This window comes from Epinephelus lanceolatus, chromosome 15 (assembly GCF_041903045.1).
Source record: "Epinephelus lanceolatus isolate andai-2023 chromosome 15, ASM4190304v1, whole genome shotgun sequence".
Lineage (NCBI taxonomy): Eukaryota > Metazoa > Chordata > Actinopteri > Perciformes > Serranidae > Epinephelus > Epinephelus lanceolatus.
Genome location: NC_135748.1, coordinates 36331717 through 36349945, shown reverse-complemented (window position 1 = coordinate 36349945; position 18229 = coordinate 36331717). Strand labels below are relative to the sequence as shown.

Genomic DNA, 18229 nt, shown 5'->3' with positions numbered 1-18229 from the left:
CTGGGGGCCCCTGTAGGAGATATTTCAAGTCCACTCAGCTCATAGAGGCAGAAAGCTAACATCATGCCAGCAAGATTCAAAGTCAGTAACACTGTGTACGGCTGACAAGCAGTAAATATAACATGAAAGTCTGTTTAAGATCAAGGCTAGCTATCTGACCATATCATTGTCCCAGAATCAATATTAAGATTCTCACAAACAGGCATTACATCACGTGTAACGTTACTGTTGGCCACAGCCTGAAGTAGCCAGTCGAATAATGATGGGATGTGAGATTATTGCTGATGTGATACAAAGTATGAGTAAGTTCAGATGTCCAGTTTATGTCTGGCGAGTTGTGTGTTACAGGTTAAAAGAAAAGTTGAAATCACTCATTGTTGTGTTTAGATGTTTGAGAGCTTGTTAACATGTTGCAGGAGCCAGAGCATTAATTAGTAGTTTCACTGGAACTACTTAGTCAGTGTCCTGTATCAGGAAATATTAGACACCCTGCAGCCAATCAGAAGCAAGTCAATCAATCACACACATAAAGCAAAGACTGTAATGGTAAAGACTAACTGAGGAAATGCTATCCAAAGTGGGGAAACACCAGAGGAAGGATAAAAACTCAAAATAGAAAACAATTTTAAACCAGTCAATAAATAAGTAAATAAATAAGTAACAAAATAGAAGAATATGTCAGCTAGAAAAACAGATTATTAAGAATAAATAAATAGATAAATACACAATAATAATAATAATAATAATAATAATAATAATAATAATAATAAATACAAAATTAAAAAAGCCCGGCCAAAAAGGTAGGTCTTGAGTTTGGTCTTTAAAGACACTGACACTCTCTGCGGCAGACCTGAGGGATCTAGAGGGTTCATATGATGAAAGCAAATCTGATAAATAGGAAGGACTAAGACCATTAACAAAAAATCTTAAAATTAGTTCTGAAGCACATATGAAGCCAGTGCAGAGACTTTGAAAGTGGTGTAATGTGTGCTCGCTTTCTGGTCCTTGTCAGCACACGTGCAGCTGAGCATTAGTTTACTTACAGTAATTACAAGAACAATGTTTTTTCCATTCTCTGAACTCACTATCACGAGTAAGGAACAAAAAGGAATGAAGAAAGCAGTGCTTATTCTTGCTGTTTCTAATGACATGTTACTGTATTTGGAAATAATGATAAAAACTCAAATTTAACTGATGAAACTGGAGGTTTTAATGTCTTCATTGTATTTAATGGTGTTGGCTCTGGACCAGTGCAGATGCTTCTGGATGCTGCAGAGGCTCCGCAGCCCGCTCTCAGAAATACCAATTGTGTCCTTGGAATATGCAAGGCAGCAGAGCATTAAATTATCCACTACAACAGCTTTCATATTGCTGATTTACAGCTTATAGCCATCTGCTGCGTCGGAAAAATGTATCAGGTGAACATGGAATGATGTCTGATGCAGATCAGACAGACAGACAACTACCTGCCCACATACTTGACCTCACCTCTGTGTCTCTCCTCCCGCAGAGCTTTCTTTCCGGGTGTGGATGTGCGGAGGAAGCCTGGAGATTCTTCCCTGCAGCCGTGTGGGTCACGTGTTCAGGAAACGGCACCCGTACGACTTCCCAGAAGGCAACGCTCTCACCTACATCAAGTGAGTGGGTTGATATGTAAGAAACCTGACATGAAGTCTGCTGCACGGCGTTGTTACACCGCAAAACAATTCACCAACTGCCAAGACGGTTAATCTTTCAGTCAGCAGTCAAAAATCTCAGGTGTCACATGATTCAGTGAAGTTCAGTCAGTGTGAAGTGAAGAGCCTCACCAGGCAATGAGAGATGAGTAACTGAACTTTGAGAAGTTTGCAGAACATCTTCACCCAGGCGTCATGTAACATTAAATATTAAACTACTCACTCCTCATCTTCAAATTGTTCTCCTTACTGTCCAGGACACTGACAGCAAAGATTTCCAGCTCTAAAGGAAACAGTATGATTTAGGAACAAAAACTGAATAATAATTCTAGGCTTAAGGCTTTCGAGGTGTAATCTGAGCAGCATTTTTGTTCATCACTCACTGTCACACCTGCCAGAAACATCAGACTGACTTTTAACAACAGTAGAGTTTACAGTTGGTAAGGCAACAAGTCTGTCATCACCACCTGTCAGCATTTAGAAGTACATAAAAACTGTCAGGCCGACCCCCAAGTGTTTTTTCTCTTTTTTTGTATTTTTAATTATACTAATAATACATTTCATTTAGAGGCGCCTTTCAAGACACTCAAGGTCACCTTCCAGGCAAGGACAGAGAAAATAACAACAGATTAATTAAGTCAACGAGATCAAGTAACATAAAAATCTTCAAAAGTGAAATAAAATACAGAGTAAATAGCAGATGGACGAGGTCAAACTGAATAGGCTATTTGAAAAGGATGAGTTTTTGTATTTGTATTTTTAACCTAGTAATTAACTACTATGAAATACGGAACAAATAACGTTAAAGGAACACTTCACCCCTGAAATGACCAGTTGTATATCAGTTACTCACCCTGTGTTACACTGAATTTGTGAAGAACAAGTTGTTTTCATGGGGTCTGCATTTAACAACAGCAAAACTATATCAAAATCTCCGTTTACAAGCTCTCACACAACTCGTGCAGTATAATCAAAGTCTCATTTATCAGGTCGCATGCTCAGTACTTCCCAAAAACAATAATTTTTGCTAAAACATTAATTAAAAGTGAAACTTATCGATGCTCTCTTTATAGCCAGACTCCATTGACAAAAACAGTAATTTTACCTTGCTGAACACAGGAGCTGCTGATCTATCACTGCCTCGATCAGTTAGTGTGTTTGTGTTACTGTATGTCTTTGGTGAATCCAAACTAACCCTTTGAAACACCAAAGTCACACAATAACACAAACAAACTATCTGAAAGAGGCAGTGGTAGAACAGCAGCTCCTGTGTTCAGTGAGGTAAAATTACTGTTTTTGTCAATGGAGTCTGGCTTTGAGGAGAACATAGATAAGTTTCACTGTTGGTTCAGTTCCCTGTAGGAAAGGGCTGTCTGTTTGGGCATATGAGTAGATAAATGAGACTTGGATTATACTGCATGAGTTGTGTGAGAGTTAGTAAACAGATCTTTTGATTGGTTTTCTTTAAGGTGGACTCTTATGACTTTAATTCATCAACAGAGAATTTTTCTTTTTTGAATTCTTTGTTCATCATGGACACATGCAAGAAAAATGTTTTCTTAATGAATTCAGTGTAACACTAAATGAGTAATTTATATACAAATGATCATGTTGGAGTGAAGTATTCCTTTAAGTTTTGTTTTCTTGGCTGGTTCCCAACAGTACAGTGTTAATAAAAATGATAACAATCTTGTGAATCGCTGGATTAGAGGCTTTATTTTGTTTCCCTCTTTAGTTTTGTTCCATTCCCTCCTGACAGTGTTTAACACCAGTATACTGTACAAATATCATCTTATGCTGTAAACACTGCTGTAGTTTTGTGTAAATATCTGCTCTGAAAGATACTGCTGCAAGTCGGACTGCTCTGAAACATAACGCCTTTTTTTCTTCACTTGAAAATACACTTTTTGGCATGATGCAATTCCTGATGGAGATGTGGGGATTTTTTTTGGTGTCTGAAGGCTCTTGTGTGTGTGTGACACTGGCATTAGAGCTGCCTACAGGAATGCCAGCAGCACTGTCATTACTGTGTCTGAGCAGCTGTTGTGTGTCTGTGTCCGCGCAGGAACACCCGGCGGGCTGCTGAGGTGTGGATGGACGAATATAAACAGTACTACTACTCTGCAAGGCCGTCAGCCCAGGGCAAGGCCTTTGGCAGGTTTGTCCATTATTCTGTCACCTTCTTCTCTCATTGTACAGTGCAGTCAGTGTTTATCTCAAATACCATGTTTTATACTCATTCTTTAACGTTTCAGTCAGGCGATCAATAAAAGAGCTGTTCTGTAATTTCATTTACAGACGTTTGTTGCCGTAAAAACTCTTGTGATAAACCAGGAGCTCTTTAATTTGCCATTTTCTTATGTGCACTGTTTTAAGGACAGTTGTATGTAGTGCTGAAACTAACAAGTATTTTCATTGTCAATTCATTTTGGGTTTTTGTTCTTGATTTATCAGTAATCTTTTGATCTATAAAATATCAGAAAACAGTGTAAAGTGTGTATTTTAACTTCCCACAGCCTGAGGTGGGTTAGCACAGCCATAAACATTCAATTTACTGTCATATATGACGAAGACAAGCAGCAGTGGAACCAGAGAACAATTGACATTTTTACTAAAAAAAAATAAATGAAATGATAAACTAAGGAGCAAAATTGTTGCCAGTTGTTGTTGGGTTGATTGTCTAATAGATTACTAGACTAAATTCTACTTGTATCAAAAATCCAACAGCAGATAAACTCAAGAGAGCCCTTGGTGCTGTGGTTGTGGATTACAGAAATCCCTCTCTGGTATTAGCAGTAAAGTTATTTCTGGTTCAGCTCTATTAATAAGATCCACATTAGTTGAGTCTGCAGGTTCAGTTGAGTTCTCTGCATCAGGATCTCACTTTCTCGTCTCCCCATCCTTTCCTCTCCATTCTCTCTCCTCGATCTGTCTCTACATTGTGTGTTTTCTTGTAGCATTGCAGACCGTCTGACACTGCGGCGGAAGCTGAACTGCAAACCTTTCCGCTGGTACATGGAGAACGTTTATCCTGAGCTGAGGTACGACACTCAAACTGAGCTGCTGTCACTGTCAGTCATGTCGAACAGGTTGATTCATGCTATATGACAAAGCTTGTTATATGGAGGCATGAAATGTTAAAGAATCCCTGGAGACATATTTTAGGATGTATACAAGTTTATACAAGCTTCGAAAGCTTTGAATGATGATTTGTGTACAATGTTTTTCCACACAATAAAGTTCAAAGGAGTTGTATGTGATATTTAGAGTGCAACTTTGATTCAGAGTCTGATTCAGATTGTCTGCACACGGTTCTCAACCTGGAGGTGGCTATCAGCTAACGGTGCTAACTCCATAACCAGTGTTGACAGAGCTGCCATTGATATCTGGAGGGGAACTGGAGATGGGTGGTGGTGCTATGCTTCATTGACACCACCATGGGTGAAGACAGAGTTATCAGCAGTAACCATCATAGGAGTGCTGTGCAGAGTGGCCGCGATTAGCTAGCCAGTGGGATACACACACAGGGTCTCACATAACATGCACGAGCCACATGACCGTCTACCACAACATCAGATAGAGAAGCTCGGATTACCACACACACAGAGGTAGCATGACTTCATTCTCAGGTCAGGACAGCATTACTCAGCCAAATCTTTACATAGCATATAGGTGTTTGCCATTGTATTAATGCTTTGAATGTCATCTGCAACTCCTTTTATTATCTTGTTTAAAGTTCTTAAAATTACATTTACTTCTTCATCTCATTAAAAACTCCAAAACCCTTAAATAATTTTCATTTTGAACTGATGGATTTCAGATATATCCAACTTCTCTACAAAGTCCATTCTATTCGTGTGTGCTGGAGGCTTCAAGTGTCGACACCACACTTGTGAAAGCTGCATACTGAACCACGATTGCTTCAAAAACTACTTGTGATGTCACAGACTCGTGATCATATACATACACATTTTAAATCACTGGTTCCCAAGTGGTCCAGCCACGGGGTCCTAATTTCTTCTTAGTCATTTATTCAAGGTCCACACAGTGTAATACATCAGCATCATACTTACGTTTGGCCATGTCAAAGAGTTAGATTACTATCTCTGTTAAGTATCTGTCCATTGGTCACTCACTCTACAGCAGGAAAAGGCACTTCAAAATGAAAGATCTGCGCTGGAAATTTACTGTACTTCAGAATCAAGTGTGTTTTTCCAAATTTGACAAGTTTGCAAGTCACTTGCAGTCCATTCAGAATAGACCTGCGGCCCACCAGTTGGAAACCACTGTCTTAAACTAAGGTGATCATAGAGACACTTTCCCTCTTCACCAGATGAGTGTGAAAACAACCCTCTACATATTGAACCTCAAACATCCAAGTTAAATTTTTGAGTGGAAATGCCTGACCCATGACTATTATAAAACGGTTATTATTTATTATTTTGTGTGTCTGTTATTTAACGCCAAGGAAGGCCAACGTTTCCTTCCAAACACCATTAGAAACCAACAAATGGAAAATACTATTGTGTTTGGCTGTGTTTCTTTGATTGATTATTTGAGGCTGAAATGGGGTAGAAATGATTTTCAGCCTTCATTTCAAAAGAAAAAAAGGCTCTGAGAAAAAAAAAAGACTAAAATTATTGTGGTCAAAATTTCCTCTTCCCACACGTGTAAATCTGAAATAATCTCTGAGTCCTTGGGGCTGTTATGACCCCCAAGTTCAGAACCAATAATCTAAATATATCTGATTTGGATGGGAAAAGCTGAGTGTGGTGTCAGCGTGTATCCCACCAGCTCAGTCCCCACCTCTCAGGCTCTATCTGCTTCGTGTCATGCTTCCAAACAACTGTGGTTTCTCAAATCGTAATTGTATATTTTCATAAGAACATGTTGTAATAGGGCGCATTACTTAGTGGTGCGATTCAATTACTCAACAGGGAAGCCAGTCAATACAATCCATCTGTTCTTTATTGTCGTAATAAGACCTTTCATTGGCCTCTCTCCCTCTCTGCTCTGTCAATGGCTCCCTCAGGGTCCCTGAGCAGGAAGCGGTGTCCAGTGTGCTGAAACAAGGAGGTTTGTGTCTGGAGACCCGTGGGACAGACGGCCTCGGCCTGGCAGAGTGCAGGGGCATTGGAGCCAACAGGCCGCAGTCGCAGGTCAGGACTCTGCCACCAGGGGGAGACTGTGGGTTGTACACTTAAAGGGGACCTATTATGCTTTTTCTAATTTTCTAAATATAATGTTGAAATGACAGATGTTCATATTAAACGTGGCCCAAGTTTCAGATAATGAGGTAAAGGTATGTGAAAGTAATTCCTGTGAGCAAAAATCTCCGGAGCGTTTTTAATCCTACGTTTTTTTCTACTTTCAAGACAAGCTGACGTCAGCTCATGAAATATTTCTTTGTAGACCGTTTCATTGCTCTTCTGTTGCCAGGGGCAACAGCTTTACTTACTGTCAGCAACAGCATTAAGAAACATTCCAACAGGAAATACACTTGGACCTATTTAAAATGTTTATGTTGCCAAGTTTGAAACCGTCCATATGGTCATCTGCTCCAGGCATCTTATTGCAAGTGTTTACAACATACCCCACTACGTGTAGCTACATGCTAACATCAGGGAAACATTTAATCTTTGGTACGGTTGTTTTAATTTCTCCCCTATTTTGGATCATATTCCTTTGGGTACCTTGTCCAGTTATGGAGATTTTGGTTTAGAAGCTTTTATTGGTGATTTTTTCATAGTTGAAAGTGCCGCTCTACTCCGAAACAGTCATTTCCCAGCTGCAAGTACACTGCTACATGTGACTACATGCTAACGTCAGGGAAGCATGTAATCTTGGATGCAGTTGCTGTTAAATTCTTCCCATTTTTGGTTCATATTACTGGGGGAACATGTCCAGTTACAAAGATTTTGATTTAAAGGTATTTACTGGTGATTTTTTTTAACAGCTGAAATTGCCGCTTTACTCCATTACAGTCATTTCCTGGATGCAAGTACAGTGCTACATGTGGCTAAACACCAAAGTCAGGGAAATATTTAATCTTGGTTGCGGTTGTTCATTTCTACCCAATTTCTGATCATATTCCAGCGGGAATATGTCCAGTTATGAAGATTTTGAGGAAATTTTTATTGGTGTGGTTTTTTTTTTGGGTTTGTTTTTTTTGTACAGTCGAAAGTATACTCTATTACAGACATTTCCCAGCTGCAGGTACACTGCTACATGTGGCTACGTGCTAACATCAGGGAAACATTTAATCTTCGGTACGGTTGTTGTGAATTTCTCCCCAGTTTTGGATCATATTCCTGCAGGAACATGTCCGGTTATGGGGATTTTGGTTTAGAAGCTTTTATTGGTGATTTTTTTTTTACAGTTGAAAGTGCCGCTGTACTCCATCACAGTCATTTCCTGGCTGCAAGTACACTGCTACATGTGGCTATGTGCTAACATCAGGGGAACATGTCATCTTTGGTGCTGGTCTTGTTCATTTCTTCCTGATTTTGGATTGTATTCCTGCTGGAACATGTCCAGTTATGAAGGTTTGGGTTTAGAAGCTTTTATTGGGGATTTTTTTTAATTAGAAAGTGCTGCAGTAGGGACTTTGTCATCATTATGACTAAGTCCCTACTGCAGCAACCTAGGTTCAAGTCCAGCTTGGACATCCCCTCTCTTTCCCTTGCCTTTTCTTTATGTTATTATCAAATAAAGCAGAAACGCAAAAAAGATCTAAAGATAAAGAAAGTGCTGCTATTCTCCATTACATTCATTCCCCGCCTGCAATGATGGTGCAGAGATGCCAAGATAAGAAGGACCCAGAAACACTGACCAATCAGTGCAGACTAGGCTTTTTCAGGCAGGTGCTTACAGAGACAGGTGCTAAAGTTTAGTGGTGATACAAAAAGATCCAAGAGTACGTTGCTGACAAAGAAATATGGTTCCACTGATTGTGAGAAAGACTTGGAACAGTTCTCCCCTCTCCAGGAAGTACTCTCAGCCAAGGTTGTCACTTTGAGGCCACATGTCTTTAAATCAGTTGTGGTTTGTGAATGATAGCTGCAGAAATCTGTAAGCGAGTAAGGTTAAATGTCTGCAGTTGTAACCTCTGAGTAGCACGTAGCTGGAAACTTTTAAACCTTTTTTTTTTTTTAAGATATTTTTGAACACAAACATGTCTCAGGGTTCCTGTGAATCCTTAAAGTCTTGAAAGAGCATTGAATTTAACGATCTAAAAATAAGGCCATAATTGGTATTAAAATGTCTAAAATCAATCTTTAGAAAGTCTCAAAAATGTTTGGGACATGGGAAATAGGATTTTATGAATCGTCTTTCTGATTTTGCATTGTAGACTCTCAAAATAATCAGTAACATCTTTTATTTATTTATTTTTTTAATTAATTTACCGAATGCTTCTTGCATTAATGTCAGGCAGATCATGATAGTAAAACCAACAACACTCATAATAAGCCCAGTTCAGACCAAAGATTCGTGATGAGACGAGTTGAAACAGACAACTACTTGCACTGCACCGTTCTGCAATGTCCTAAAAACCTGCTGAGTCACACCAGTGCAACTAGATGAGACGGTGTATCATCTCTATGCAACAACTCTCTGTACCTCTGTTCTGATTTGCAGCTTTTCAGGTTTATTTTGTGGCTGAATATAATTTGTAGCTTCTTAAAATCTGAATGAGGATAGTAAAATACTGGCTACAGCTGCATTTGTAGTAGTGATGAAACGGTGAAAAACAAAGCTAGCATCAGATGGACTGTATTCATAATAAATACTGATTGGCTGTAGAAACAGGTGATTAGCTTTACGTCATCTTTTTCTAAAACCAGCCGCCAGCATTTTGACCAGCTGAGTTTCAGGTGACACCATCAGCCAGCTTGAGTCGAGCTCAGACAGCCAGTTCACAACGCTGCAACTTTTCTCTGCAAGATTCTAAAACGGTTTTGTCTCATTGTGAATCTTTGGTCTGAACTGGACTTCAGAGCAGAGGATCCACTCTCTGGTCGATGGCTGTCACTGTACCCTGGTCGACGTGGGAAGTGCAGATTAAACAAAAATTGGATATTTAACCAAGATTTCACAAGTTTTTCAAACCCTTCATGATGAGAATCAAGGGAGTGGAATCCAACATGCAGAGTGAGAAACACAAAATAACCAAGAAAACCCGCCAACATGTGCCGAGTGTTCCCAGTGCTGTCCCACCCTCGTCTCCACCATGCCTAGAAAGCATTTCTGTTTTGTTGTTTTCCATCATTTAAAGCAGATCACCCAACTCTTTAACTGGAACAAAATAAATGTGTTTTATATTACAATGAACATTTGGGGGAAAATGTCCCTAACCCTAAGTCATTGATGTCGGTTCATGTTTTGGGGGTTTTTTGGTTGTTTTTAATTTTGGTTATTGTAAAATTAGTCTTCATTCCGTGTGGCATTGAAAAAGTCCTGAATCTTATTTGCCTTAAGCTGCAGGAACCTTTTTATGTTTTCATTACGATGATAGCAGTCACTACAGTTATATTTTTTTCTGTGTTTTGCAGAGATGGGAGCTAATAGAGCCACTGCTCCGGCAGCAGGACCTCTGCCTGGCCATCTCAGCCTTCACAGCAGGGTCAAAGGTCAAGATGGAGCCCTGCAATGCAAAAGAGCCCAGACAGGTAAAAGTAACTGTGGGATTTTAAGTGTTTTTAAGTTCCACAGTGGATCTAAAGAGAAAGAAAGTGTCATTTAGTTTCTTTTATCAACAAGATTTTAATCTGTGAAGTTACTGTGTTAACGAAGGGTTAACAAAAGAAAGTGGAATTTGCTTTAATCTCGCACTATCAGTCATTTCAACAGCAGGTCTCAGTTTTTCCAAATGGTTATCTCATTTTGGAATGTAGCAGTTCATTTGTCCTCGAAGTGCCACTCACAGTGTCGAACGCAGACACGAAAGATTCAGAAGTAAGAGGTGGTTCCAGGACAGATGCAGAGCAGCCTTCCTGCTGATGATGATAGTGACGATGATGATGCCAGGAGATGATCTGAGTGACCTTACTGCGGCTCGGGCCAAAGAAGAGCAGTTGATTTTATAGATGCAGTAGAACAAGCGCTCCCATAACTTCAGACCACACCCTTTTCCTTCCTCGTTTTCCCCTTTGTGAATGTCAAACATGCACGTCCCATGTGGACTTTGGCTTCACGGTTGATTTATGGCATCGAAGAGGGAGTTATTAACTGGAACCATGTGTGTGAGCGCGCGGGACCCTTGCCAGGCCATCCTCTCATCTCTCTGCAGGCCCATCGCAATCCTTTGAGAGTTCTCTGGAGACCTGCCCATCAACAAGCAACCCGTTCTTGCTGTGGGAGACGTTTGGCCTCTTTGTCCTGACGCTTTAATCCCCAAGAAAGGAAAAAATACTTGTGTTTTTGACTTTACTCTTAGAGTACTGGAGTGATTAACTCTTGGAGCGACAAGTGGTGATGGCCCCTTTTTTTTTTTTAAAGAAAAAAGGGAAATATGTAAAACCAAAGAATGATGATGTCGTCCTCATTATTCAGTGTTGGATATTTTTCAGTCAGGTTATCCATCACCAATATAACAGAGGCTTTCCCCTGATCACTGCTGCATGAAACAGCCTGGAACGGCTTTACAACATTTTATTGTCTCAGCATTAATGTTTTATTGAAATTCTCAGTTTTTTATATATATATAAATTCTTAATCTAATCCTGAAAGAATTTCATTAGTTTGGGTTTCGCTGCAGTGTATTCCCCGTCGCCGGTCTAAACGTTGCTTCAGAAGTCTGGCCAATAAGGATCAATGTAATGAAATACTTGGCATGAATTGGCCATATTTAAAAACACTAAAAAACTCTGCAGCTTCACCACAAATACCAGTCGAACCTCAAGTTCATGTCACATAACATGAACACTTAATGTACAAATTACTGTTACTAAAGGGACCTCTCAGCCCAAAATTAAAACTACACATTTTTCCTCTTGTCTGCAGTGCTATTAATCAATCTAGATCGTTTCGGTGTGAGTTCCAGAGATATCAGCCGCAGAGATGTCTGCCTCCTCTCCAATATTTTGGAGCCGGATAGCACTGGTGCTTAAAGTGCCTGAAAAATATAAACAGCAATATCCTTTTTGAGAAAATCATGAGCCAGTTACTCAAGATAATCCACAGACCCTGTTGTGAGCAGTTTCATGTAGGAACTATTTTATTTCTACCGAACTACACCCGTATCATCGCACAGACGGAAGCATCAGTCAACTCATGGTCAAGAGGTTCGTGCTCGTGACAGCCAGGCCTCCAGGAAAACCGCTCAGCCTTGCTTCCAGTTTGTTTTTTACAGTGGTCACACACGGTATTGCAGCAATAAATTCCCCTGTGGCCTCAAAAGCATTTTTCCCATAGACCACCATTGTAAAAAAAAAAAAGTTTGTAAAAATGCTGACAGGACACCTCCAAGAGCAAACAAGGTCAATTATGAATCTTTTTTTTTTTTTGCAAATTTTTGATCCATGGAGGTTTTATATTTATAACACTTTCCTGAAGCTGAGAAAAGTGATTTAAAAAGCTGTGACATCATCAAAATTTAAAGTCTATGGGCTGAGCGGGAACTCACATGTGAAGCCAGTGTGAGATACCGCAGAGGTAACCTAGGCATGCAATTCCACTGGACTGAATATGCACCACCTTAGGGTTCAGTATCTAGGTATTATTATAGGTCTAAACATCGAGGTTGAGTTGTAACGGATCTAAACCTCCTTTACTGAGCTGTAACGTTAGCTAGCTCAGTGGTGCTAGGTGAGCTTGCAGTAAATGCACGCTTCCTTCTGCGCAGTGGATTAGTTGGTGGGTGTAGTTCATTCATTCATTCATTTTCTGTAACCGCTCATCCTAAGCTGGAGCCTATCCCAGCTGGCATTGGGTGAGAGGCAGGGTTCACTTTGGACAGGTTACCAGACTATCACAGGGCTGACACATAGAGACAAACAACCATTCACACTCACATTCACACCTACGGACAATTTAGAGTCACCAATTAACCTGCATGTCTTTGGACTGTGGGAGGAAGCTGGAGCACCTGGAGGAAACCCACGCTGACACAGAGAGAGCATCCAAACTCTGCGCAGAAGGGCTCCTCCAGGGTCATGATTTCTGGAAACAGACATTGCTGTTGAGTTTTTCAAATTTATTTTTTTGTCGCTTTGAGCACCACAAGCTGAGTGCCATCTAGTTCCATTATATTGGAGAGAAGGCAGGCATCTCTACGGCTGATATCTCCAACACTCGACAACTCACACCAAAACTATCTAGATCAATAAATAGCACTACAGGTAAGAGTCTGTCCCTTTAATGTTTTAACTCTGATATTTCATTCCCTCTTCGTCTCTGTTGCACAAACATGCACACACAATTAAATACACACCAGGCACATATAACAGTTCATGTTTACACTATGTCACACACACACATGTATACACAGACACACTCTCTCTCCTCTGGGATTTTAAGATTAACCTCTCATTCACCTCTCACCACTTTGATAAGCCTCCATATGGCTCCAGGAATCTGCACTTGGCACTCTCGCTCTGCTGTTCCCTTAAGTTCAGCTCTGACTATTTAATCAGCAAGTTAAAAAAGGAATCACTTAAAGCTGCTGATTTATGGACAGCCTGTTTATGGGGAGCTCACTTTCTTCCTCTCTTTACTCTTTACATTACTCCCTCTCCCGAACTTGCTGCGGCACTTTAACACACAGCGACTGGACCCTGGGGACGCTCTGTTGAAAAGAATATTAGATTTATGGAGAATCAAAGGAATCCAGCTGACTCTGTTACTCAGAGTAAATCATGTTACAAACAAAATCATAAAGTGATGTGTTTGTAAGCAGGAATGTTACATTTGTGTCCTCATCAGTGTCCTGTGAGGGATTTGTAGGAGGCTGAAGGAGTGTAAGTGATTTATTGATGAGCATAAATACGTATTAGGAGAAAGTACAACAATAAAAAAGAGAGGGTGATCACATGAGCCTGGGGCCTTTACAGATCCTTCTGTAAGTAGTCGTACTGCAGGACACACTCAGTTTTAGCTCAGTGTGTGCCTAATAAACTGACAACTAATACAATTCAACAGCACCACAAACTGCAGCCGAAATCATCATAAAATGGACAGTTAGAGGGCTTTAGTTCTGCCTAGCTGTCCCTAATAAACTGGCAACTAAGTGTAAAAATATTCCATCACAGATATTAATTAATATATTTATTGGCCTGCACATTAAAAAAAACAACTGTTAATGAGATGTACACACAAATATTCACACACACACACACACACACACACACACACACACACACACATATACAGCCAGTCTGTCATATATTTAATTATATGATGAGATTGTTGCAAAAATCATTGTCACAATTATTTTTGGTCAATATTGAGATCACAGTTTTAACAAAAAATAAATGTTAACACATGAGATGAATAAATAAAACAGTTATTGATCCGGTCCCCCCAATGAACTCTTCAGGGTCTGTTTGTGTTTCTGAACCAACGATGAAGAATCCAAAGGACAGAGGGCTCAGCTGCAAAAATCTGGTTATTAGAAACCGTTTAACTCCGCTTTTATGGTGTCAGTTTTATTTATTTATATGTGTAGCTGGGACAGAGAGAGTCATTTGTTATCATATTTTAGCGATGACATCACTGTTGTACTGATGCAAAGCGCTGCACAGAGACGACGAAGACTGATTGATTTTATAGGTTTTTTTAAGAAAAGCGTTGCAACTCATACTGTTGTAACCCTAATTTGTATCAGTGTGAAAGTTTGTCAATAAGTAACATGAAAATGCAGTTACATAAAGGCCACACTGGTTTGAGGTCATTTAGAAACAGTCAGAGTTTGTCCAACAGAGAGCATCAACAAGTACAGTCAATTTTTCAGCTGTAAAATCTCTCTGTTTGTATATGGAGATCAGTATCTGCTTTAAAAACTCTGGTAACAGTCGGGCTATAACTCAAACGCACCTACACCCACGTGTAGTACTCACACTGTTCCTATTGGATAAGGATATAAAGATGAGATTATTTTTTGAATATGGTATATATTTATATTTATTTTGTAAGTATTTTTGTAACTATTTTACTTCTTGCTATAAGACAAATATTATTGGTAATTAATTAAATATATTAAAGTAGGAGAATTAATTATTGTACAGCTTTATACTGATGGGGAGATACATAATTGACTATAATTGATATATGGAGAAGAGGTGGGAATAAATAAGTTTGTACTTCCTCTCAGTTCTTTTTGGACGTGTAAATTAAATCATATAATATTTCAGTTTTCATGCTTCCTTTAGTTAACTGTTTTTTATGTCTGTCTACCACTGTATGATTATTTTGTGTATTTGCATATTATTTATATTTTGTAACAATAAATCTTAATTTGTACAGTAATTAATGACTAAAACTTAACTGCAAAGGAGTAAGAAGAATTTTTCCTTTTTAGTGATACAAGTATGAAGGAGTATGGAAATAGAAAGGTAAAGTACTACAGATACTGTAAACGTACAGAGTTACGTTCCACCGTCGTTAAGCTGAGTAATAAATGGCATACAGAATATTTTATCAGTGACAACAAGTAGTTTCTTCAGGCTGCCGTGACTACAGCTGGCTCTACTGTGATTTTTCCACTGTGAGAGCAGCGAGTCAATCATTCATGTGAATACTGTTATCCAGGTCTGATTCAGTCCATTACTCACTACTAACATGAACCTCCTGTGCTGATACACATCATTTATGATCAGAGAAAAACACAGACCAGAGAAGAAATGTCTGCGCTCTCTGTCGAACTAACTGACAGAGATGAATTCATGTCTCTCTGTTTTTTGTTTCCTCCCTCTGCAGAAGTGGAAGCCTAAAGGCACAGCTCTACAGCACATGGTCAGCGGCCTGTGCCTGGACAGCCAGGCCCCGTCGGGCCCTCCGGTCATCACGCAGTGTCGCGCCCAGGTGGCCAGCCAGACCTGGGAGCCACAGATTATCACCTGAGCCACGGCGTGACGGGGACGAGGCAGAGGGAGGAGCGGATTCTGGACCCGACCTGCAGAGGGACTCATGGGGATCACGTCTGCACACTGTCTGTCGCCTTGCTGAGGGATGAAAGGAGTGAGAACTGTACTTTTGTGATGTCAACTTCAAGCTCCTGCTCACTGGCGACAGGAGAAAACATTTTAAGGCCTTGTTGTGTGAAACATCCGAGGTCCTTTGTGTACAGTGCTCCATCCTCCGAGGATACTGCAGTTCTTCTACGTAATCTAAGCTTTTCACTGAAAACTGTTGCACATTTCACTTTTTCATTTCTGTATCTATCCTGGTCAACAATTCCTTAAAATCAGAGTAGTGCGGATCGCCTCAACACAAGTGAGCGCACACTGCAGCAACTGTGTTGAGGTGGGCCGCAGCTACTCTGAGTCAGAGTCACTGCTTGTCTTGTTGCCTAGTCTTAGGTTGAGGCATGTCTGGTGACCGTGTGGACCGGGGCAGCTTTATGTATAGCCAACTAAAACCTGAGCTTTTATTTTTTGTCTCTTTAATTGCAGAACAGCAGTCTTGAAAGCACCATGCAAAGCACCGTCAGGAACATTATTTATTGTTTTGCATGGTCAGACCCAAAGAATGTTTTATTTTCTGTCTCTCTACAAAGTTTTATGTAAATATTTGAAGCAGATAATGGCCTGGTTTTTGTGTCAAGTACTCTATATGTTGTTTGAGAAATAAAATGTGGTAACAAAGGAATTATCGCTCCAGTTATTTACAAAATGAGATGGAGTCAAGGTTATTATAGTAAACTATAAATGAACTAAAGACTAGGTGTGACTAAAATAGAACTAAGCTAAACAATATTGTAGACTTACAAATATAATTAAAATAAAATGTAAATATAGGAAATGTCTTCGGCCACTTGTCAACACAACATGCACAAGGAGGCACTGGTGCGATTATGTATTGAGACTGGGACGTCTACATGACTGTGAGTTACCTTTTCAAAGTGTTGTGTTTTATATGTTATACTTATTCTGAATTTATTAAATCTTGCCCCTTACAAATACTGCCCATATTATTTTGGCAGCTGTGGCTCAGAAGGTAGAGCAGGTCGTCCATTAATCGGATGATAGGTAGTTCAATCCCCGGCTCCTCCAGTCTGCATCTCGAAGTGTCCTGGAACAAGATACTGAACCTCAAAATGCGTCCAGTGGCTGTTCCATTGTTGTGTGAGTGTGTTAAAAACTGAGGAGCAGGTGGCACCTACACGGTAGCCTCGGTCACCCATGTTTGAATTTATGTGGGAATGGGTGAATGTGACTCGTGTAAAAAGCACTTTGAGTGGTCATAAGACTAGAAAGGCGCCGTGAAAGTGCAGGTCCATTTAAAATAATAATACTGATACAAACTGAACGAATACTAAACATTTTTAAACAACAAAAAATAAACTGAAAACTAACTAACTGAACAGAAAACAAAAATTAAAACAAAATAAAAATCAATATTAAATTTTATGTTTTTAAACAACAAACACACTTGTTAACAATCCGAATGTACAGAAATCCTGGTTCATTACAAATACATACTAAATATTTAAGAAGAAGAGGATATACTTTATTAATCCTGAGGGGAAATTCAATTTCTCACTCTGCTGTTATTTACACACAGGTCTGAAATACACACACAAGCACAAACAGGACCTACATGTGCATTAAATGGAGAGATGTCAGAGTGGGGGGGGGGCTGCTCATGGAACAGTTGGGGATACAGTGCTTTACTGAGGGGCACCTCGGCAGCACCCTCAAGGGCAAACTGGCACCTCTGCAGCTGCCAGTCCATGCTCCATACTTGGTCCGTACAGGAACGTGAACCAGCAACCCTATGGTTCCTAATCCAAGTCCCTATAGACTGAGGTACTACCACCCCATCCACTTCGAGACGTTTATTCAACAAGTATTTCAACAATCTAATAAAGAACATTATAAATATTTTAGCTTTGTGTTTGAAATGCTGGTGGTGTCGAAAGGTTAGTCTGTTGGTCTGACACATATTTCAACTCTCCGTCTACCTCGTCTATTATATGAATCGCCATTAAAAGTGGCACAAACTTTAGTTTACTGACTTTGAATTCAGTGCTACCAACAGGTCAAACTCTTCACCTATTCTAAACTTATGTTTATTGCAGGATAACTCTAAAAGCATGGTGTCAGCCTTATGATCTGCGGGCCAGAAACCAGCCTGCCAAAGGGTCCAATATGACCCACTGGATTACTTTGCACCCCTGTTTCAGGAGCAAGTTAAAAAGTGAGAATCCTACTTCATGTAAAATGCTGCTCAGAGGCTTTTCCACCCTGACCAGAAAACAATGATTACTCATTCTGGTCATATTGAACTAGATATTTAACACTGTGAAGAATATCGTCTATCAGCAGCTTCAGTACTTACTTACTCCTCTTCATCTTCTGTGGGCTTCACTTAACTCTTTCCATTGTATTCGATCC

At 39.8% G+C, this 18229-nt stretch overlaps 1 protein-coding gene across 1 annotated transcript in view; it reads left to right on the top strand.

The window, feature by feature from the left end:
- Positions 1 to 16481, top strand: part of galnt16 (UDP-N-acetyl-alpha-D-galactosamine:polypeptide N-acetylgalactosaminyltransferase 16) — a 66203-nt gene extending 49722 nt beyond the window's left edge. Inside the window, exons 10-15 of the mRNA XM_033643021.2 lie at positions 1511 to 1637; positions 3742 to 3834; positions 4634 to 4717; positions 6709 to 6835; positions 10229 to 10345; positions 15591 to 16481. Of these exons, the coding sequence (XP_033498912.1) occupies positions 1511 to 1637; positions 3742 to 3834; positions 4634 to 4717; positions 6709 to 6835; positions 10229 to 10345; positions 15591 to 15734 (692 nt within the window). The 3' untranslated portion in view covers positions 15735 to 16481. The remainder of the gene's footprint in view (positions 1 to 1510; positions 1638 to 3741; positions 3835 to 4633; positions 4718 to 6708; positions 6836 to 10228; positions 10346 to 15590) is intronic.
- Positions 16482 to 18229: the final 1748 nt, after the last annotated feature.